General features: G+C 34.1%; 2 protein-coding genes across 2 annotated transcripts; both read right to left on the bottom strand.

The window, feature by feature from the left end:
* Positions 1–14840: 14840 nt before the first annotated feature.
* On the bottom strand, positions 14841–16942 carry LOC133289316 (xanthotoxin 5-hydroxylase CYP82C4-like). Its single transcript, XM_061487232.1, has 2 exons — positions 15986–16942; positions 14841–15464 (listed from the first exon to the last, which is right to left on the bottom strand). Exons 1-2 carry the CDS (start codon positions 16940–16942, stop codon positions 14841–14843), a joined length of 1581 nt encoding a protein of 526 aa, XP_061343216.1.
* Positions 16943–19326: 2384 nt separating this feature from the next.
* LOC133289331 (probable transcription factor KAN4) lies at positions 19327–22470 on the bottom strand. Its single transcript, XM_061487246.1, has 6 exons — positions 21972–22470; positions 21770–21846; positions 21520–21556; positions 21164–21278; positions 19622–19729; positions 19327–19450 (listed from the first exon to the last, which is right to left on the bottom strand). The coding sequence occupies exons 1-6, from the start codon at positions 22468–22470 to the stop codon at positions 19327–19329; spliced, it is 960 nt and encodes a 319-aa protein (XP_061343230.1).
* Between the last annotated feature and the right edge of the window lie 1317 nt (positions 22471–23787).

Below are 23787 nucleotides of genomic sequence, written 5' to 3'. Positions count from 1 at the left end.
GTGCCACTGCTTGTTGCATTGATGGTTTCAGTTGACAATTGTTCTGCTGGTGGTGGGGCTGTAGGTGGTGGGTTGTTGCCCCTAGTGGCGCTTTCCTTTGTCATCCACTATCCCATTTTTATAAGTCAGCTTTCCTTTGTCATTCCTAACCAACACACCTCCGTGATGATATCTTATAACTATATAATCTTCCATATGCATACAAAACAGAACATAATCATTTTTTACACTACCATCATATTAATTTACAATATCATACAAGTAATCACTACTTAACAATATTAATTGGGGCTTTTTCAATGGCTGCATAAAACTAATTCCACGACACTGTCATAAATAAATTTGGGGCTTTTTTGGTAATCACTACACACACCAACTTAAAATAACAAATGGGGGACCATATTCCCTAACTTTGTCATTCCTTAACCACACATGGGGGACCACATTAAGCAAAAACACCATTTTAAATACGAAAGAGGGACCACAGATAATAAACAAAGAAACGAATTTCACGTACCTTGCACGACAGTAACCAGAGTCACAACCGTTTAACGATCTCTTCAACCTAAACCACACTACTTCCACAAGCTTCCAACTGCAGAAGCCACGTACAACAACAAACCACCATGGGTCACCAACCTTCACCGCAACTGAAGCTCACGAGCTGAGGAAATGGGGGAGGAAATGGCGGGTATGGACGACTTGTGTGACTGTGTCAACAACAGGTTTAGATCAACTCACACGCCATTCCTCAAACGACGTCGTTCCCTTTCTGAAATACCTGATACAACCTTCCAATGTAAAACGACGTCGTTCCTTTCTCTCCACGTGGGCATGACGTTAGTGACTCAGCCACTTAACGTTCCAGGTGGCGTCCGTCAACAGGGCCGTCACTTTCCACTTAACAGAAGGATAAACGTGTCCCTTTTTTTTAAAAATGAAACACTGAAATGTGACTTTTTTAAATCGAGGGACTAAATTGTGCTTCGCAAATATTTTCAGGGACTAAAAAGGGTATTCACTCAAGAAAAATTGATGATGTTTAATTAGTAGCTTGTGATTTCATGTTTCATCACTTAACCTCTTATGATTTTAAATTTATTGTTCATATTCGTTGTGATTAAATATGTTTATCGCAGACCAAAAAAAAAATATGTTTATCATTTAAGGGCAATGCTAGTCTTATGTAATAGAATTTTTTTTCATCTTATGTCTATACATCGATATTTTTGCCATTTCTTTTTCTTTTTTTTCTATTGGGCCCCACTTTAAATTAAGTGGGCAGGAGACAACGAAATCTTGCTGCCACATGAGACTACAATTACCCATCATTTAAATATGGGAAATTATTTTCTCCAACTGTAGGAGATAATTATCTCATATTACAAAGACATAAAAAAAATGTGCCTGTAATTTTTTCTTTCTTTAACTTGTAGGCTCCACATTTTCTGTTAGTGTAGAAAAAAAACTTCTCTCATATTAAATGAGAGAAGTATTACCCAACAATGTGCTTTCAAACTTTTACTTACACGTATCGTGATTACAAAAATATATCACTTAGACTCTGGTCATCTTATAAATATAGAATTCTTATTTTTATATAATTATGATGTTATCAAACAAAATTAATTATTAAAGAATAAAATTAAAAAAATATTTAAACTTATTTATTTTGAAATTATTTAAAAAATTATCATAATTTTTTATTTATTTAAAAAATATACTTAAAATTATAAATATTGTTTAAAATAATTAAGGATGTTTTATCCAAATAAATTATTTATATTAAATTTAATTTTTTGATAATATTATAAAGATATCAAATAATTAATGAATAAACCGAAAATTATTTTTGCAGTTAATACAGATAAGTTATCTGCATTTACTTTCAAAACGACATCGTTTTGGGACTGAAATATTAGAAAATTATAATTATAAAGACTATAATAACCCTGAAATAAATTAAAATTATAAAAACACCATGATTTCCGCCCAAAACGACGTCGTATTGGGCTTACTGCAGATAACTTATCTGCAGTAACTGCAGAAAAAGTGAACCCATAAATAAAATAAAATAAATTTTGACTTAAATTTATTTTCATGAGAAAAATATAAAAACACAAGATTCAAATGCCTATCAGCTAATGAATTTATTCCAAATAAATTAAAATAAGGGTTTGATGCTTGTCATTTTAAATGACATAAGTTATGTAATTTTAGGAAAGAGATAGACGTAAGGAATGAAAATCATGGGGGAGAAAGTGGATGAGTTTTTTTTAATTTAAACTTTAAATAAAAAATATTATTTTGTGGCTATCTCTCTTTTAAAATGACATAACTTTATGTCATTTAAAATGACAAACACTTTTGCCTTAAAATAAACTTTTTAAAAATATTTATTTTTATTGTGAATCAAACACCTAAGTGATACATTCAAATAAATGAATTTTGTGTATATATATAAGACCATAAGAGTTTTAAGTGATACAATTTTATAACTACAATGGGTATAAATGATATTTTGAAATCATAAGAGCTTAAGTGTCTGTTTGGATTCTTTCTTTTTTAAGCTAGAAGCTATTTATAAGCATAAGCTAGGCCAAACAGATTTTGAGAAAAATTTTTATTATAAAAATCTTTTTTTTTATAATGAAAAAAAAGCTAAAAGCTCCTACGAAGAGCTTTTTTTAAAGCTCTTATTTGATTTTCTTGAATTGTGTGCTTTCTTTTAAGATGAAGAGCTATAGAGATAGAGAGAGAGAGAGAATTTTCTTGAAATATATGCTTTTAAGCTAAACAATTTATATAATTATCAAACAAGTTTTAGCTTATTTTTTAAGTTCTTTTTTTAGCTTTAGCTTATAAGTAGCTTCTAACTTATAAAAGAGAGGATCCAAACAGGCTCTAAATGATACATTTTTATAATCACAATAGATCTAATTGACAAGTTTAAAATCACATAAAGTTAAGTGATAGACCATATAACCACTCTAGATGAAAATGAAATTATCCCTTAATGTTTAATATTGTACTTCAATTTTATTTTTATATCTTTATATGTTTCTATGTTCTTTGCAACGGGAAAGCCTGCAGTCGCTGGATTACAACTTAATCATAATTTATATCTTTTTTTTTATGTTTTTAGTTATATGAGTTAAACACTTCTCAAAGATGATATCTTGGAGGATTGAATACATCCTCTCACCTCCACCTACTCAACTCTCACGTGTCAACTGAGCTACTATCATTTGGTTTCTTCTATTTTTTTTTAATCTTTTACTAAGTGTTCTAAATTTTCATAACATTTGTTCGTATTTTTCTTATTTTTATCACTTTATTTTTTCTTTTAAGAAGGGTATAATACGTATACTTGTTAATTTTCTAACAAAGTTAAGGAGGGACATGGATGAAAAAATCCACAGGGAATTAATGATTAAAAAAAGAAGCATAAGGGTGTAACTAATTCAAAGCAATATCGATGGTGTTTTGAACTTTTTTTTTTTATTTCTAATGTTTCTGTACAATTATCTTACGGTATATATAGAAAGTTGCCTGTCAAAATGCATGATGATCCTGTTCATTAGATTCGATAATTGAGGAACTTTGCCATATTACAATTTGAGAATCTCCTTCTACTATCACCTTTTACAGCCCCATGTCCCGCAACTCCGCAAGTAGTAAGCCCAAGTTGCGCGCCTTGTTTCATCCGAGAGCAATGGCAGACATATACTATTGCCCATGTGGGCAAGTGCATACATTAACTTGTAAAGGTAACTCTTTTTTTTCTATTAAAAAATTGATTTGTTTTGCTTCTAGAGTTGTATAGTTAACTTAGTTTAGATTTACTAAGTTGTTACTTTCTCTTGTCTTAATGGTTGGTATTGTGGTTATGTACCTAAAGTCACATTTTCAATTTTTACATTTAATCTTTTGCATATGTAAGATAAGGCTATCTATCGTATATCCTTCCATGGATTCTGTGCATGGCGAGAGCTTTTAAACAAAAAATTTTTGGGGCACTGCTGACAAACCTCTGTCAATAAATGTGCAGACATAAATATAATTTTCTAGGTCCATCACTGTCTGAGAGGCCAAGTATCTTCCAAGTCCTTAGGTTTTTTTTTTTAAGTACAGGGGTAAGTCCTTAGTTCTTTTGAATGTTATCTCCACAATTACGTCTTACTTAACATTTTTAGCTAAATATGTGCTTGTTTTTTGGGTAATACTTTTCTTATGTTGCATAAGAAAAGTATTATCTCCTACTCAAACAATAAATATGAGAGAGAAAAAAGTTGGAAGTGAGACAAAAATATTATTGTGGGACCCATTTGAAAAATATGAATGTAGGAGATAATATTTCTCTTATGCAACATAAGAAAAATATTACCCTTTTTTTGGGTACAATGGTTACAACTTTCAAGGGAAAAAAATATATAAAGATAGGAAGTTACAAAATCATTACCGTTGATTTGATTATTGATGATTAAGATCCTCTCATATGACATGATCATGTTAATTAACAAATGAGATGATCCATTAATATATATGAAGGGAGGGCCCCAATTGGTAGAAAAGTCTTAGGAGGAGATAGAGAAGTGGTAAGTGAGTTAAAACACTTACCACATTCCCAATCTCCCGATAGGGAGTACAGAACCAGCGTCGGTATCGGCAGCTGCCTGATAGGGGCACCACTCCCGTGCAGCGGGAGTTTCGAGCTCTATTAATTTATATATAGGTTACGGATCTAGTAAGATATGCCGCTACCCCTATCTAGTTCTAGTAAGGGCTTTGCAGCCAGCTTAGAAAAAAAGGTTCAAAACCTGAGCAGAGTCTCTTCTAACGTGGAAATTGACTCCAATTGGAAGACTTGCTTTTCCATAGGGATTGCATGCCCATTTTAGGGATGAATCACTTCACGGGAGAGAACACGAGGGATGAGTGACGATCGGCCTACCTAAGTTTTGACTAGTCATCATCGGTTGACCTGCTTGCTGAAACCACCCTCCATAGCCGATTGGATGGTTGGATAGCCACTCAACTCTTCATTATCCCTATCACGATCACTATAAAAAGATATGTGCTACTACTATCCCGATGCAGCGAAGCTAGGTGGTGCTATTATGGCGGGGGAAGGGTCTACTTCTGCTCCATCAGAATTTTTGAGGTTTAGTGAGGGGATCTTCTTTTTCCAGGAGATATGTACAAGTAGTTGATCTACTTGACTCCGCGATCCCTGAGGGGAGGTTCAGCCTAATGATCCGAACCCTTTCTTGTGGGAGAAGAAGCTTTCGCGGAATACAATGAAGTCTTAACACAGAAGGCAGTGGCCATTTTTCAGAAAGAAAGACTGATATGGTTGCGAGCTCTAAGGATAGGATACAGGCAGGGATAGAAAGATAAGAAAGAAAGGCAAAGGCCAAGGTTCATTAGCTCCATAGTTGCTAACAGGTAGGGGTTGTTACTGGTCCGCAGATGAACTGCCTTGGGGAACTCAAAGGCAAGGGCATAGAGGTACTATAGCTCCATAACTACAAAGCTCCATAGCAGCCAAGTGGTAGGTTTTTATTCGGATTTAGGGTCTAATATATAATATCAAAAAATTCAACAAACATTTAATATTCTTCTCCTATACAATTAGATCATGATTTTTTATACAGACCTTAATTATCTCTTTGTAGCGAGTTGGCTCCTCGGGTATTCGCACAAGTTTCAACTCTTTGAGTTGGTTACGAGATTAATCCCGAGTCGGGGTTTAATCATAGTTAAAGCTCTTTACCCCTCTCTAATAATGTATTTGAGCAGAATCAAATCCAAATTCTCGATTCAGCTTGTATTGTCGACTGAATTACATCTATTGAGTTAACTCTCGCATGGCCAAATCTCATGTATTTAAAAATAAGGTCATAGTGATGTATTTTGACTACTCAAATTAATAATCATTTTAGACACACAATTAATTTTGCATTAAATACTACGAGTGCAAGGTATTGTCATCAACTTAAACATACAAAATAAATAACCTAATCATAAACTATATTTTTTAAGCCAGGTCAAATCTTATATCTTCAAAAACAAGCTTAGTCAAGTTTATAATGTCTTGTATCAGGCTAACAAGTCAAAACAAGTTTAAAATATTTTATATAAGTCTAACCCATTTAGGCTAAAACTTGACCTGCCTCATTTGTACTACTATGTATAGGTTCATCTACCTGTGTCGATTGGACTTTGTTTTTTTTTTTTTGGAGAAAACTAGGAAAACAAAAGAAACTACAACAAACTACGAACCATCCTAAGGGTAGAAACCCCCCATGAGGTCCTTCAAGACTAAGCTACTGCACCCGAGGAGGGCTGCTATCATATAATGCTATCAATTCAATGCAGTTAAGTTTGTAAGTGATATCTATTTTAATTATAATTCGTTAATAATAGAAATTCTCCATGCATCACACAGGCGCTTGTCCTGGCAGCTTTCAGTGTGCACCATAATATTTATAAAAATACCTTTTTTATTTTTAAAAAATTGTTTAATTAAATTAATTAAATTTTCTTTTCCTGACAATTAATGGATAGCACAACAACAAAATTTGAAAAGAAAAAAACAACATATTTTAGCTTATTTGCTCCTGGGTACATGAATAGAAAACAATTATGGAGAACAGAATAATTATCATTCGAATATTTTATGAAAATATAATTTTTCATATTGTATGAGACAATTTATTTCATATAACATATAAAAAAAGTAGATGAACACACTTATTTTCTTTCTTTTTTCTTGACAGGTCTCGTTCATTTTTTGTGTGTATTGCACGAGATAAATTTTCTTATGCAAGATTAGAAACTATATTACCATCTTTTATATATGGAAAATGCTTTGACCATCAGTACAAAAACCCAAAAATATTATTAAATTGACCATATTTTATCTAATAATTAAGGCTAAATTACATAAAACCACCTTGTATTTAGGTGGTGTTTCAAAAAACCACCCTAAACTTTAGATTGATGCAATTAACCCACCTGCACTATCTTATTCCAACAATTAAAAATATCCATTAACTTTACAGGGATAGGATATTGTGACACTCAAGTTATGTTACACTCGTGTGACACCCAGTCAATCTCACCGTTAGATCGCTTATGTTGATCCAACGGTTATATTTATTTCCATCTTTGTATGGTCATGCATGATTTTCCAAATTTAATATTTTATATTTATTTCTACCTTTGTATGGTTATGATTTCTCATATTTAATGTTTTCACTTTAAATTTAGGAAATCATGACCATACAAAGATGGAAATAAATATAACCGTTGGATCAACATAAGCGATCTAACGGTGAGATTGACTGGGTGTCACATGGGTGTAACATAATTTGGGTGTCACAGTATCCTATCCCAACTTTACATTAAACGCCGTTAAGTAAATATTAAACACCCTTGAGTAATCCGGTGCATATGAGTAATTATTCGAAGGTTTTTCAAATTCCTTTTCGCCATTAATCTATTCTCTCCTCCAACACTAACATTTCAAGATTTTCATGTTAGACCCTTCTTTATAGACCGAGGAAGCAAAAAAAAAAAAACCTTAACCCCAACTCATTCTCACCTCAACTGTTCAGCCTATTATTTGTTCCTCTATTCAGACTCAATGCTTTCTCCTATGAAAAAGTTATTTAGGCAATGGTGATGTTAAAGGACTTCTATGAAAAAACTGTTCAGTTGGCGAAAAAGGTATCTATGGAAAAACTGTTCCGTTGGCGAAAAAGGTATTTATTTGGTGTTTGAATTGATGAGTTCCAAGGAGAGGGAAAGGGTATGCCATTTGTTTGTCTTGATGGATTTGAATTCTGATTTGATGAGTTTCGATGCCTTCTAACACTCACCATTTTGATGCTTGGTACATGTTTGATGAAATGATTCACTGAACGTGGTTCCCAATAAGGTTACTTATAATATGTTGGTTAAGGGGTTCTGAGGTGGTTGACATAGAGGAAGCTTTTAACTTGAAAGACGATAAAGTAGAAGATTGGACTTAGGCTGCAACACAAGATTTAGTTTGGTTGTTAAGCTCAAACTGTGAGTGCAATTTCTGGTTGTTGATAACAAGAGTTGTGTAGTTTGAGACATATTTGGTTTTATTTTACACTTCTAGACTGTTGTGTAGTTTGATAAATTGAAAACTTGTATGGGTCTTGACAAGGCTCTACTGCTTCAATGTAATGTATGATTTTGAAAGATTTGAACGAGTTTGGTGAATTGATTGAAATGTATGTTGAACTGGTTGAAATACAATGTATGATTTTGAATTAATCCACCCATTTAGTTGTGGAATCTAATATAATGTTATTGATTTTGCAATATGATACTATTATTGTTGAACAATGGAATTAAAAGTTAAACATGTATTACTATAGCTGAATCAGAAGTATTCAAATGTTCTTGATTTGATTTGGACCTCTAGTATGCAGGTATTGATTTGAGTTTGTCATAACTCTTGATTTTTTTTTCATATATTTTAATGCGATTTTAGGATGAACAACAATAGGCATGGAAATGGAACATCAATTTTAAGATTTTTTACTATCAAGTCAAACACAGGAACCAAGAAATACGATGCATGGAAAAGATGATGAATAATGGTGGTGAGAAAATTAGAGTTGTGTTGTGTTTACCTACTGGGTCTAAAAAAAAGGGTCCAATATTTGTAGAAAGATGGTATCAAATGCTTCAAGTTGAAGAAGAGAAGGGATTTGAGAAATTTTTTAAAACTCAGCTTATTAAACTAGATGCAGGGGATTACTTAACAACGTTTGATATAGATTTAACGGATATGCTTAATTGTTGGATTCACATAATAATGATAGGTTAATTGTTTCAATTCAAACAAAAAGGCGGTTTTTTGAAACATCACCAAAGTACAAGGTGCTAATTTGTAATTTAGCCAATAATTAAAAAAGGTTTCAAATTACAATCAATGATTTTTTTTTTTCTTTTGTTGACACGATTATGATGATTTTATTGTGATTGAAGATAATTGTGATGGTAAAGTAAAATGTTAAGAAAATAATATCATCCTCAATCACAATATTAAGTGTAATTGCACAATTTGAAATCTGACAAAAGAAACTTTAATTATTTTTTTCAAAAAGTATAAGCATTGTTATTGGGTCAGCATAAGCATTATTACCCTTTCTATAGACGTGGTTTAGTTTGTACAATTCATTCTCTTGATAATAAGAGAACGTAAGTCAAGAGTTGAGATTCAGCTTTTGTACTATATATATTCAGCTTTTGTACTATATATATATATATATATATATATAGGAAAACATTTTCTCTCTTGTTGTATGAGAATTCAATTCTAATGTTGTGACCCTTCGATTTGCGTGCAAAACTTTTCTTTTCTTTTTCTAATAAATGTGGGGCCCACCACTAGTTGAGCCACAATATGAGAATTGAATTCTCATGCAACATGAGAAAATCAAATCCCTATATATATATATATAGAGGTAGGATCATTTGATACCGGTGTCAAATTTGAAGTTTGACACCTCATCTGAGAGTCGTTAGATCAAAAAAGATCAATGGTGTCACATGCGTACAAATCAGAGTCGTTGATCTTTTTTAATCAAACGGCTCTCAGATGAGGTGTCAAACTTCAAATTTGACACCGGTGTCAAATGATCCTACCTCATATATATATCAATCTTTTTCAATTTTTGTATTAAAATCTTATATCACCCTTCAAAATTAATTTGATATTTGAAACTTCAAATTTTTCCAAAATGTACATGTAATTCAAGATCAATCAATTAAAGATACGCCATTATTATTGAGTGAGAATTGCAAAGTTATTTTTAATTAGTATTCATTTTTACTTAATTTCTCTCTCTCTATATAAAAGAATTCAAATTTAGATAGCCAATGCGGTTTACTCAACAGAGATGAGATGAGGACTCAAAATCTAAGAATGAAAATTTTATCTTATGTAATAACATGTTAGAATAAAAAATTATTTTATGAAATCTCTCAAACCCAAAACTCAAGCAAAACCTTTACGAAGATCCAAATTAAACAGAAGCAAAAAAAGAAAAAAAAGATCAATAAGTTCACAAGAAAAGAAACAAACTAGCCAAGTGGGGCAGCTCAATTGATTACAGAGGACAAAAATTACGGTTTGAGTCCCCCCAAATGTCACATTGGGGAGTGATAAGAAATACTGTAATCCCAGACCACGGCCCTAAATTCCGGATTAGTTTCATAGGTAGGCAGTGAGGACACCGAGGAAATCTGATTCGTCTCAAAGAGGTAATTATGATCGGTCATAAAAAAAAAGAAAAAAGAAACAAATCCTGATTAATAACTGCTACCTAGCCATGCATGCCCTAGTTAATTTTGGCCAAAACCACCACTAGGAGCAATGGAACTAACACCACTACCACTTGTCCAGCCCCATCCATCATGCCCATTCAAAACCTCATCCAAGAACGACATATCTGATAAGCTTTGCACCGGTGCTGATAATGCAACTGGCAATTGTGGAAGTGAATTAACCTTCTTCTTCCTTTCCCTTGCAGCAGCAAGTTTCATCTTCAAATCTTCTATGGAATTCTTGAATTGCTCAACTTCTTCAAAACCCATATCCTCAACGGAGAGATCACACCATTCTGTGAATAACAAACCATTATTTTTTGCCTCAATGATTGTTTGAAGATGCATATTCTCTTCTTTAAACTTATTTTGAGTGCCTCATATTTCAGCCTTAGGATTTCAATAGCCTCTTGGAACCTCCTTTTAGCAGCACGGTTGTACCGATGGTGATACCCTCCTCTCCTCTGTCGACTCCGTAGTAGCGGTGGATGACGGAGTTCGGTCGGGGTAGCCGCAGGCAGAGAGCTTTCCTTTTTGAGAAGCGATGACCAAAGCGGTTTCTGCTTGGCACAAAAGGGATAGTTCAGTGATTTTGTTGAAAAGCCCTAGTTTGCGTTTCGAAAAGGTCACGCAACGCTTTTTTTTTTCCTCCACTTTCTTGATCTTAACCTTTTCCTTGCTTATGTTTGGCTTTCTTACAGTGTTTGCTTCAGAGGAAGAATCCATTGATATCCAAAGACAACAAAAAAGAAAGAAAGAAAAGACAAAGAAAAGAGGAAGGTTTGAGAGCACAATGAGAAAAACTTTCCAGACAAACATTGTCCGAAGATGTTGGATGAATTTCCGTTTTATTACCTACACATTCAATCTCTTTATTTATTTATTTATTTGTTTCCTATTCTCTGTTTATTTGGATGAGAATAATTCTCTTATGGGCTCAAATAAGAGGTTCATATTCTAGACGGTACAGGAAAAGACAACAGAAAGAGGAAACTTAAGGAATTAAAGGAAAAAAAAATCCTTGATTGACACTACTCCTAGCACGATAGCTATGGACCTAGCATTGGATCTCCATAAAAGTCACTAAAGGTCCAGAATTTTATTATCCATCGATAAACTATAAATAAAAGGTAAAACTTACATATATGTGATTTACTCGCTCTCATATATGCTGTCACTATACGTACGTCACCCCCCTTTGGATATGCTATTACTCTGTGCACAATGATGTAATTTGATAATTACTTTTTTTGAAAAATAATTCAAATATTGATTAAATGATCATATTAAAATAATTTTAAAAAATTTATTAAATGAATGTCATTGATTTAATCATTTATTTACAAAAAAATGAAAACGTTGATTTTTGATTTGGAAATCTTTGATTTGCATTTAGAATCCTTACAAAATTAATAATTCATTTTATATTATTTTATGTGAGAAAGTATCTAATATTATTTTAGACAATTTTACCTAATGTTCACCAACATGACGTTGTTTTAAGGTTGAAAAATTAAAACAAATGTTCACCAAAGTTATCTAAAATAACTTAAAAAAAATAACCCTTATTTTATATTATCGTTTAGAATCCATAAAATATCAATCCATTTAACTTTATTCCTCCTGCATAACAAACAAAAGATGAGCATAACCCTTCGTAGTCTTCCTTTTTATCCGCTCAAAAACATTATATCAAAAGTCAAAACAGAACCTTTACAAGGTATTGGGATAAGATACGTTCGCGTTAAAACATTGCATTGAACCGCAAAATATGGGTAATAGCCTAATAGGTCCGTGATAATAGATTAGTAAATTTGCATCCAGTCTAGATCAGTGTTACCAGTGATTCAGTGAACGACCAAATCTAAGTAATTCTCACATTCACCAAAACCCACGACAATCCAAGTAATTTAAAATATTAAAAAAAAACTTTTAGTACAAAATAAATTAATTTAAACATATTTATAATCATATAAAGTGTAATGTCATATATATATATATATATATTTCTATTTACTTGAAACAATATTTATATGATTTTTTAACTTTATATACATGGTTTAAAGGGAACGATGCCCATATAGTTTATTTTGATTATTTAAGTGAATTTTTATAATATAAAAGATGTTCATAAATTTTACTCTTTGCTTTTTATTTTAGCTCATTGTAAATTATATTTTATTTTTTTCTTACAATTTTAATTAAGATTATTTTCATATAAGCTACTGGCTAATATTTAATTAATTATTTTTCTTTCAAGATAATTTTAAAATTTGATTAATCAATAACTATTAATGTTGTTAAATAATTTCAAGGTAATTTTATGTATAGATAGAAAATATATATTTTAGACAGAACATGATTTTCAATTCAAATAAAGTCAATATGACATTAATTCGCAATTCATTTTATTTGTTTATATTTTTAAACAACATTATGTAATTAATCTTCTCTAAGATAAATTCAAATATCTGCATGATTATTTACTGGAAGGATATTAAATTTACTATAGATAGACAAAAATATATCTATTGTAAACAAAAAGTGAGATTAGTTATTTCTTGTTAATAAATTTGTTTTTATTCTCGTTAGTAATTAATAATTGCAATATTCGATAGCATTTGTAAATGGCTATTATTGTTTACTGAATAATTATTTGTTTCCATTGAATAACTAGTAGTTGTAGATGATCTTCTATATTACATTTAAAAATTTAGTAAGAAATTTGAGATTGGTTATTGCTTGTCATTGATCATTTGTTTTTAGTATAACTAAAATTATTAGATCATGTTCTTTTTTATGAACATACATGATGTTATGAAAGAATTAATGAATATGTATGTAAAGAACCTTGGGATACACACCACTGTTGAGATATATAGTCCCACATTGATTAGATGGGCAACTAATATGGTCTTTATAAGGCCTTGGGCACTCCTACCCCTTGAGCTAGCTTTTGGGGTGGTGTATCCCAAGGTTCTTAACATGTATCAGAGCCTCACCGTCCCCCGCTTTAAAAAGTGGAATTAAAATAAAAAAAGCACAAAAAGGTGAACCAAAAATTGGACCTGTGCAATTCCACGCTTCTAGCCCAAAGGGCTCTTGCGTGAGGGGGGCGTGTTGAGATATATAGTCCCACATTGATTAGATGGGCAACTAATATGGCCTTTATAAGGCCTTGAGCACTTCCGCCCCTTGAGCTAGCTTTTGGGGTGGTGTATCCAAAAGCTAGGTCTAAGGGTGAGAGTGCCCAAGGTCTTATAAACTCCACATTAGTTGCTCATATAAACAATGTAGGACTATATATCTCAACACGCTCCCTCACACGAGAGCCCAATAGGCTTGAAGAGTGGATGAGGGACACCACGAGGCTCTGATACCATTTGATAAGAACCTTGGGATATAAGAGAAAGTGGGGGCGCCGAGGTTTGAACCCGGGACCACGAGGCTCTGATACCATGTAAAGAACCTTGGGATACACCACCCCAAAAGCTAACTCTAAGGGTGAGAGTGCCCAAAGTCTTATAAACTTCACATTAGTTGCTCATACAAACAATGTGAGACTATATATCTCAACAACCTATCTTATGTTAGCTTGTTATCATATTAAGTGATTAAGAATTATAAATAAGGTTTTTTTTTTTAGAAATATTTCATCGCTTTGCGACTAGCCTGATTCAAGATGAGTTCAAGATTAAGACTTTAAATTTCTCTAAATAAGCTGCTGCAGAGATCAAACACATGCTCTCTCAACTGCTCAACTTCTATGCACCAACTTACCTTTGATAAATTATAAATGAAGTTCTATATCACTATATCAGAACGATGATTAAGAAGAATTTTGCGAACTATTTATTCCATTAAATAATTGTTACTCTCTTTTTTTTTTATACATAATAATTGTTACTTTGATTAAAGATATTTTTGTCTTTACGTAGCGGTTATTTATATTTTTTTAAATTTCCCTATCGATGTGTAGATTTTCCAATTACTTGGGTTCTGCAGCAAATTTCTTTCCAACTAGTCCTGTCCGGTTGATTTTGGTGGTACTTATCCACATCTCCAAAATATGTTCTGTGATCCTATTTTACAATTTAAGCAAATTATGTCTCTCAGGATGTGGTATTAATTTCCCTGGAAATTGGGTACGAGGGTAATACCTACATGAATCTATTTTACTTTTTAAATATGAAATTAATGTTTCTCATATTGTGGGAAGATAAACTTTATCTCTTATGCACATAAAAAAAATATGTATTTTTTCTTTCTTCTTCTTATATAAGTTCATACAAACACCATATAATTTTATGTGTGTACGACAAACTTTAATCCATTCAAATATATAAAATTAATATCCCCGTCACAAATCACAAAGGGCCTTGTTGCCCAACATCAAACTACTAGAATTGAATCAATTACTTATTCTAGGAGACTTTATTAAAAATTGATTATAACATCCAGCTGTTTCAGTAGGCATATAATTTGGCTGGAAGGCGGGGAGAAAGGAGAACCTCTAATGGAGTTGCTTTAGGAATGGTTAAACCTGGGCTTTCAGTCATGTCAACTGGTTGATTTGATGGGGTTGCAAATTCAAATCCATGAAGCAGACGAGCAAGTGTTAAATGAAGAACTTGGAGTGCAAACGACATTCCAGGACATGACCTTCTTCCAGAGCCAAATGGAATGAGTTCAAAGTTTTGGCCTTTAACATCAATTGCATGGCTCGTGAGAAATCTCTCGGGTCGAAAAGCAGAAGGATCTTTCCAAATCCTTGGATCCCTATGAATCTTCCATAAATTAACCACCAAGCGGGTGCCAGCAGGGACATGATAACCAGCAACATTACAATCTTCTTGGGCTTCCCTTGGTCCTAGGAGGGGACCAGCTGGGTATAACCGGAGGGTTTCCTTAATAATGGCTTCAAGATATACAAGGTTTCTAATGTCTGACTCCTCAACTTGCCGATCCATCCCAACATTCTGGTCCAATTCTTCTTGTGCCTTTTTTAATGCTTGGCGATTGTTGAGGAGTAAAGAGATGGCCCAAGTAAGCGTGCCTGCTGTGGTATCACTCCCACCAAGTATAAGAGCCTGCATTTCGCCAAGAAAAGACAACAATAGTATAGTAATCAAAATACAAGACTAAAGTATTATCTATATTGCCAACTATGGTGGGGCAATATACCCCGTAAAGAGTGAGTTAAAGATTAGACTTATATCTTACAAAAGTGTGAGTTTGAATCCTACTAGCAGATATGAGGATTTTGTTCATGAACAAGGTATAATTCCTCTCAGAAATTTTTAAAGAAATTAGGATTTGTCTAAACCCTGATGGGATGTTAATGTCTAACAGCATATAAACTTTTTACACAAAAAGAAAAGATAATATCTATACTACAGGCTAGACTTAGTTATGGGTAGGTTGCAAAGTAACTTATTAGGAGTCTATTTTCAATATAATAGGAGTAGGTACTTTCTTATCAAAAAAGAAAAAATAAAATAAGAATACGGAGAAAAATAACTATATAAAGATAAGAGTAGTGTAAATATTTTTTTTTTTATATTTAATAAAAGATGTACAGTGATCGGTAAAGGAAATATTTTGAACTTACTAGGCAGGTGGATTTGATGCTTGTATCAGAATCATATTGGAAATTTGATAGGTGACCACCCTCTTGAAGCGATAACATCACATCAATGAAGTCCTGCTCACCCTCTGCCTTAACCTCACCATTAACTCTTTGCATGCGATGCTCCTTTAGCCAGCCTTCAAGTATGTTATCTAACTCCTTCGCTGTCTTCTTCATCGTCCTCTCATGCCCCTGCACATCGAACCAACGCAAAAACGGAAGCGCGTCTGAAACCACAAAAATGCCAATAAGATGAAAAAACTGATTAATTGCCTTCTGGCACCGCCTTGCTTCATCATCATCACAGGTGGCTGAGGAACCAAAATAGCGTTTCCCTGCTACCATTCTAACCACCATATTCAGAGTCAAATCCTCTAACCATCGGTTTAGTTCTACAAGCACGGAAGGTGAGCTATTTTGGACCCAAGAGTTGTATAGGTCCCTTATACCCATGTTGAGCTCAGACACTCTGACATGCTTAAGCATTTCAAGTCTGCGGTTGGAAAGAAGTTCAAGAGTTGCAATCTTTCTCATTTCACGCCAAAAGGGGCTATAAGGAGCAAAACCAAACACTGCATAGTTGTAACCCATGTGCTTTGCAGCAACTGTTGTGGGACGCGAGGCAAGTGCCTTGTCATTAGTTGTGAAGCATTCCTTTGCCACTTCACAGCTACTCACTACAAATGCTCTGCGACTACCAAGCCAGATATTAAATGCTGGCCCATATTGATCAGCCATTGCTCCGAGTGTTCGATAGAGAAGCTGATCATCACCACCCAAAAGGTGGAGGTGACCAATAACTGGCAAAGCACCAGCTGGTACAGGAGCATCTTCACTCTTGCCTTCTCCTTTAATCCTCCTCTTTCCCACAAAAGCATACCACAGAAATAACAAGGACACCAATATGGCAACTATAGTTAATTCCAAAGAGGGATTCATGGTTTAGAACATAATGCACATAATGGAGATGGCTCAATCATTTTATATTGCAAATCTGACCGAATTTAATAGCGTGAAGCATGCTGAATCTTAATAAATGGTTTCTGGCCAGCCTTCTTCTTACCCTGTTTTCCGTTGACCAAATAAAACAACATCAACTGTAGATCACTCGATATTTCAAACTATATCAGCTAAGCCACTAGGTGAGAACTTGGGATGTGACAGCTTTTTATCAACCACCTACTACTAAAGGCGCACAAATCATTGATCGTGCCATTTCCTATTATCAATTATTTTATATGAGGAAGTAAGCAGGGGATGATGATAAGGGATGATATCATGATCACGGTGTGATGGGTGCCATTTTATCAATCGATTGATTCACCGAGTTAATGATCAGAATGAGACCAGACAATAATTAGTTCAATTAGTGTTCACAAAGCATAATTATCGATTATTCAACCGCTTTGTCTCCTGTGGAAAATGAGATCGAATCAAGAATTGCTCCATCACCCATGTCACTCATGGAGAATGAATATAAACTATAAAGAAACATTAAAATTTTATTAGAGAATAATATAAATTATTAAAAAAAATTCTCACTTCAAATCTTAAGTTAAATTAGTTCTTTATCAACTGTGGTGACACTATTAGAGCTTTGGTAGTGACACCATTAAAAGAGCCCTTAACCACACCTTAAATTTTTGGGATTAAATTTATTCTTTACAAATTTAACTAAATGTTATTCCAGTAAATTGCGTAAAAAAGAGTGGTAGCAAAATATTACATCATCATCTCAGTTGGCGTTACTGTTGAATCCTTGTTTAATCAAAACATTAATAATCAAATAAAGCGTTCTTTGCTTACGTTTTTCTTTTAATCGTTTACATTAGAAATGTAAGTGAGTTAAACGAATATATTACATTAAGAAAAATTCAAGACTTCATCTTTACAAATATTCTTTCATAAAATTCCCATGCAATTTAATAAATTTATTACATAACACATTGGTGCTCGCAGTATAATTAGTAATAAAAGATTTAGAGGCTGTAAGGAGTTTATAATAATAAAATTTTTGTAAGCATCATTTCTTTGGGTAGTGACAACTTCTATAATTAAAATTTTTGACCCTGTTGATCGTAACATAAGTTTATAAATTTTTTTAATGTTTTATCATCGTCCAAATAGGACGTGAACGGCTGGAAGTTTTATTTGTGTTTTTGGACATTTATAAGGCCGAAGCTTAATGGGCTTTCGCTTATTTGGGCCACCGCTGTGGGCATACAAAGAAAAATTGCACAAATGGGCCCAGGCAAGTTGTATGTCAAGACTCGGGAAACAATGAAGTCACGAACGAGTTTTACTAAAACAATGAAGTCACGTAACAGCAGAAAGATTTACTAAATCTTAAATTGTAAAGAACCTTCGAATACACCACCCAAAAGCTAGTTCAAAGGGTGGAAATGTCTAAGACCTTATAAACTACACATTAGTTGCACATACAACCGATGTTGGACTATATATCTTAACACGCCCCCTCACACGAGAGTCCATTGGGCTTGAAGAGTGGACAATGCAACAGGCCCAGCCTACCTGTGTTAAGAAACGTCACAAGACAAAGTGGGGGCGGCGAGACTCTGATACCATGTAAAGAACCTTGGGATACACCACCCAAAAGCTAGCTCAAAGAGTGGGAGTGCCCAAGACCTTATAAACTCCACGTTAGTTGCACATACAACCAATGTTGGACTATATATCTCAACATAAAGTTAGAAGTAAAAGCAGAGGGTGAGATATACAGAAGGAAAGGAATTTTAGGGCCCCGAATATTATTTTTAAAAACAATTAGAAAAAAAAACACACACAGTCAAACATACAGTTTAGGGAGAGTATTGAAAATAAAACTGATGTATCGCTTTTCCCGTATGGATCATTGTAATTTGTGAAAAAAGAAAAAAAAAATCCATCCTCTCTTTTTTTTTCTTTCTAAAAAATATAAATCTCTTGGATACTAATATGATCTGAGAACGATATCATGATAGTCTCGCATAAATCTTGACCCACTCCCGAATGGATATGGGTCCTCCTCTGAACAATTACAACGCATATGGTCCATGGTCTGAAAGAGCCATTATACCTTGCACTGAAAATGACATCAAAGACGATTCCCTGAATTTTTTGGACTAAAGCAAATGTTTCGTAGCAAGGATTTATCCCATATTCCCTTATTTCATGTTCCAGACAAAACTCATAAAGATATATCATATATGTATATCATGGATCAACAAAGCCATTCATACCAAATATATATATAGTTCCTCTCTCTTCCTCCATTAATTTGATGTAGGAGTAGTGCTTAATTAAAAGGGTTAGTATATAGTTAATTAACACTTGAGAAGAGTTAACTCTCTGGATGATTCCGCGTGGTCTGTTTGCAAAGCGGGCCTTCCAAGGGTGAATTCTAGGTCAAGCATCACCTCGGAACGTGACAAAGAGCTAGAATCCAACCTCTCCTTCATGCAATTAGACAGGCCTCCATATTTCCGTCCACCCTCCTGTTTAAATAGTATTACGTACAATGATGTAATAAACTATTTCGTAAATATATATAGTACATATTAGAAAAATCTAAAACGAAACTCTAATCCATGTTTGGTTCAGTTCTGAGTCTATGGGTGCCAACTTACCATGGTTTGGTTTCCTTTCAGATCAGAGTACATCAAACTGACTACAGGTTTTTGTCTATAGTTATTTGTATTTGTCTCCCTTGATGTTTGCCATGATGCCCTGAGTGTGTAAAGAAGGTAAACATGTTTTAAAGCAACGAAGGAAATGGTTAGCCTATTTTAGCACTCAATTGTGGCAAGCAAAACACCAGGCCCGAATTCGAAATAAATATGATTAATCACAATAGCTAGCATTGTTAGCTGTTTATGATTGACTTTTGATGGTAACATGGCAATTAATTACTGTCAACATCCAAATGCTTCAAATTGCCAAGTAACTTGGAGTAAGATTTGGAAACTGGAAAGCACAGTAGTATATTTTGTTTTTATGAAGAGAGAGCCGGAAAGGGAAAAGAAAAATGTTGGCATCTAATAATCACCATCATGAGAGGAGCTAAGCTAATGATGTTGGTAATCTTAATTTTGCAAAGCTAAACTTGAACGTAACCACTTGTTACAGCAACAATTTAATTCAGAATAAAAAACGATTAACAGAGCTGAAGAAAGATTAGGTGAAAATAAATAAATTTCTCCATCATTTCAGCTATGCCTCAAAGGTCTACGTGTCTACCGACCTTTTTATAGTTTAATTATATCACGTCACCCCCGGGGGTACATTTAAAAAAATAAAATAAAATTGTATGAACACATTGATATTTGCAGTAGATGCTGCTGCTAACCAATGTGAGACTATATATCTCAACACGCCCCCTCACGCAAGAGGCTTTTGGGCAAGAAGAGTGGAATAATGTGGGACTATATATCTCAACACACCCCCCCTCACGCAAGAGCCTTTTGGGCAAGAAGGGTGGAATAATGTGGGACTATATATCTCAACACACTCCCTCACGCAAGAGCCCTTTGGGCAAGAAGGGTGGAATTGCACAGGCCCAATTTTTGGTTTACCTTTTGTGCTTTTTTTTTTTTTTAATTCCACTTTAAAGTGAGAGGCGATGAGGGCTCAAGCTCTGATACCATGTAAAAAACCTTGGGATACACCACCCCAAAAGTTAGCTCAAAGGGTGGGAGTGCCCAAAACCTTATAAACTCCACATTAATTGCACATCTAACCAGGACTATATATCTCAAGAGGGATGAATACACAATCAAACGGACGAACAATGCAAAGGAGTCATTAAGGATGTAATAAATGACCACCCACACATACCTATAGAACCCCTAGGTTGTTTGTCAAGATCTATCCACTGGTAGACTAGTTATCATTCAACCCCATAATAAGAAAGATATAATCAAAGGCAGACAGGAAATTGTCAAAAAAAGAAAAAAAAAAAAAAAAGGGACTAAACACGAGGCATTTGTGAATCTTCGTGCATGTACGTTAACATGCTTTAATGTCCCTTTAATTGAATCAGTCAATAATTTAATTTTATGTTCCCATTAATTTTGCAAGGAGAAGACAATATTGACCAAAGTATATCCACGTACGCACACAAAACTAAAAGTAGAGGAGAGAAAAGGTGTAGAATTCAATCACCTCTGGGATGTTTGCAATGGCTGTGGCAAATTGCCTCTCTCACAAGCTGAGACTGATCCATGCAGATCGACAATCCGTGTCCTTTGGTTGAAGCCCATATCTGTCTGCCCATGACCTGCGATTTCATCACCGAAAGAACCATTGCACTTGCTTTATCAGACACCAGCTTAATAATTCACATGAAGACTTACAAGTCAGTCCGATCCTAACCCAACTTTTGTTTTTGATGGGGAACACGGAACTAGGGCGAATCATAGAGCGTCTGTCACACTCGAATCGCCGAAGATCTCAAACAAATAGAATAACAATAATATAAGAAACGAAATGGGGTCATTGAGAGGGAACATGACAATTACCTGTGCCTTTGTCAGTGCTCTTCACTGTTCTATACATCTGCATGAACACCGGCATGAAATAAAAATGAGAAGAAAAGTCCACAAGGCTAAGATTACCAACTAGATAGTAGATACCCCCTTTGTCCTTAGTCCTTGTTCTAGCTTCCCCACTACTGGAGGCAACTTTGTTTCGAAACAACTAAGAAACTTTATTTGTTTATTTTTGTCTATTATATTTAGAAAATAAAAAAGGAAAACTCATTAACCCCACCTGCAAGTGACTCTTGACGTGAGCTAGGGTTAGATCCTTAACATTCATTAACTCTAACACAGACTTAGGAGTTGCCCCTGCGATTGACAAGACAACCCAAAATCAGGCATAACCTAGTTATACTGTCCAAAACAAATAAACTGCATTTCAACCTTTATATAGAGTAATGAAGAAATTGATTATCAAACTTTTATTGATTTACTTTCATGACCACCAAGAAGCTGAACTGCGTGGACAAAATGAGCATGGAGGGTTGTAGTCCATCTCATTCTAGGAGCTCTGATGCTTCTTTTCACACCATGAATGACTCTAGCATTTCGTTTGAAATCGCGGCTATAGATGTGAGGTTGGTAGCTGTGGATGTGATCATTAAAGTTTCTTGAGAGTCCTCGTGCTGGATGGGGATTCAAATCTTCCGTTTCAAAGCCTAAGCTCAATGTTGGTTCATGATGACCAAGTTTATAGACAGTTCCCTTGTGGGAAAAGCCATTTTCATGGCTTGAATCACTTCCACTGCTACCTGAATCAGAGGTTGAGCACATGTCGTTGTAAAGCGTTTTGCTAGTTAATGTTAATCCATTGTAGCTTCCCACTTCTTTGGCCTCAGAATCTGAAATGAAAGGCGGGCTTATGTTTAAGGAGAGGTCTGGCTCTGGCAAAGGCGCTAAAGTTTGCATTACTGTATGGCAAGTAGTGTACATGGGGATGGTAGAGATCTGAGTCAGTTAAAGAAACATAAGAAAGGAAAAGAATGAGAGTTTAACTAAGGATGTGAAAAAAGGATCTAGTGAAGCAAATATAGTAAGCAGGAGGAGCTGAGCTATGAAGAGGAGAATGAAATGAATTGAAAGAGCTGAAGGGTAGTTTTATGCTGTGTTTTCTGTCATGACTGCCTTATGATTTGCATTGCTTTCGTAAGAGGAGCTGATAGCCTTTTAGTAGCATCTCACTAGGGATGAAGGAAGACCGTACTGAAAGTTTTAAAGCAGTGACGAAACAATTGCAGAGACTACTAGTCACTAGTCATAATAGATTAAAAATAAGCTGGGAAATAGAAAAGATTAGAGTTTTTTTGGGGATGGTGGTTTGAAAGAAAAGGTAGTGAAAAGGGAAGTAGTTATTTATGGTAGCTGAGAATTATTAGTACTCAAAGGACTAAGCACAGAGAAAGAGATGGAAAGGAGGAGCCTGGAGCCTGTGGCCCGTTCCCCTTATCTGTATAATACTATAAAGGTACAATACAGGTAATTTATTTATTTTTAAATAAAAAAAAGAAAAAGAAAATGAGGATGGAGAGATATAATGGTGGTTCTGCCAGGAATAGTTGGAATTCGAGAAAACCAAAATGGGTGCTATTCAAGGGAATATTGGAATGGGAATTGAGTCTCTCTTTACGTTGATAGATCGCGACGACACATTAAAATTCCCTGCACTTTTTGTTTCTATAACAAGGTTTAATTTAGTTTATCTCTTTTTAATACCATTTCTTGAATTGGAATATTCCCATTTTATTATGAACGAGGATTGACTGGCAGGCCAAGGTATACCTGTTCTAAACTGATCCTGACACCCATTGCTCTGTTTCTTGCAGATGCGGCATCAAAACCTCATCAGCTTCTGTCTTCCATTGTCTAGCTTTATGTAATAAATTCATGTATGTATTTTCCAATCCATCAAATTAAGAAAGATAGCACAAGTATGGGAACAAGTGATGATCATGTTTGAACAGAATACCTTTTAGACCTTGTTTTAAAGTTTGCGAATAATATAACAAAGTCACAAATAACATTATAAAATGAAATAGAATAAAACGGACGCAATATCCTACAAATAATGTTCTCTTAAATTAAAAGTATTCATAAAAATTAAAGAGGAAATAATCAGGATAGTAAGGTGTATGAATATAAGTCAAGGTGAATAAATATATAAGTCTAACCTTCGCTTAATATCTAGTCTTGGTTGGTAAGCACGTATGGTATGGAATCACCAATAAACGTCGAGCTGTTCACGTGCGAAAA

Source organism: Gastrolobium bilobum, unplaced genomic scaffold, assembly GCF_033153095.1.
Source record: "Gastrolobium bilobum isolate Gb01-03AN ecotype WA unplaced genomic scaffold, APGP_CSIRO_Gbil_v1 utg9887, whole genome shotgun sequence".
Taxonomy (NCBI): domain Eukaryota; kingdom Viridiplantae; phylum Streptophyta; class Magnoliopsida; order Fabales; family Fabaceae; genus Gastrolobium; species Gastrolobium bilobum.
This window is presented reverse-complemented; position numbering and strand designations above follow the sequence as displayed.

Coding starts and splice junctions, on each gene's coding strand:
- LOC133289316 (XM_061487232.1), bottom strand. CDS start 16,942: ATGAATCCCTCTTTGGAATTAACTATAGTTGCCATATTGGTGTCCTTG. Junction 15,465..15,985: donor GCATCAAATCCACCTGCCTA/GTAAGTTCAAAA, acceptor GGCGAAATGCAG/GCTCTTATACTTGGTGGGAG.
- LOC133289331 (XM_061487246.1), bottom strand. CDS start 22,470: ATGTACACTACTTGCCATACAGTAATGCAAACTTTAGCGCCTTTGCCA. Junction 21,279..21,519: donor GAGCACTGACAAAGGCACAG/GTAATTGTCATG, acceptor ATGAAATCGCAG/GTCATGGGCAGACAGATATG. Junction 19,730..21,163: donor CCATTGCAAACATCCCAGAG/GTGATTGAATTC, acceptor TTACACACTCAG/GGCATCATGGCAAACATCAA.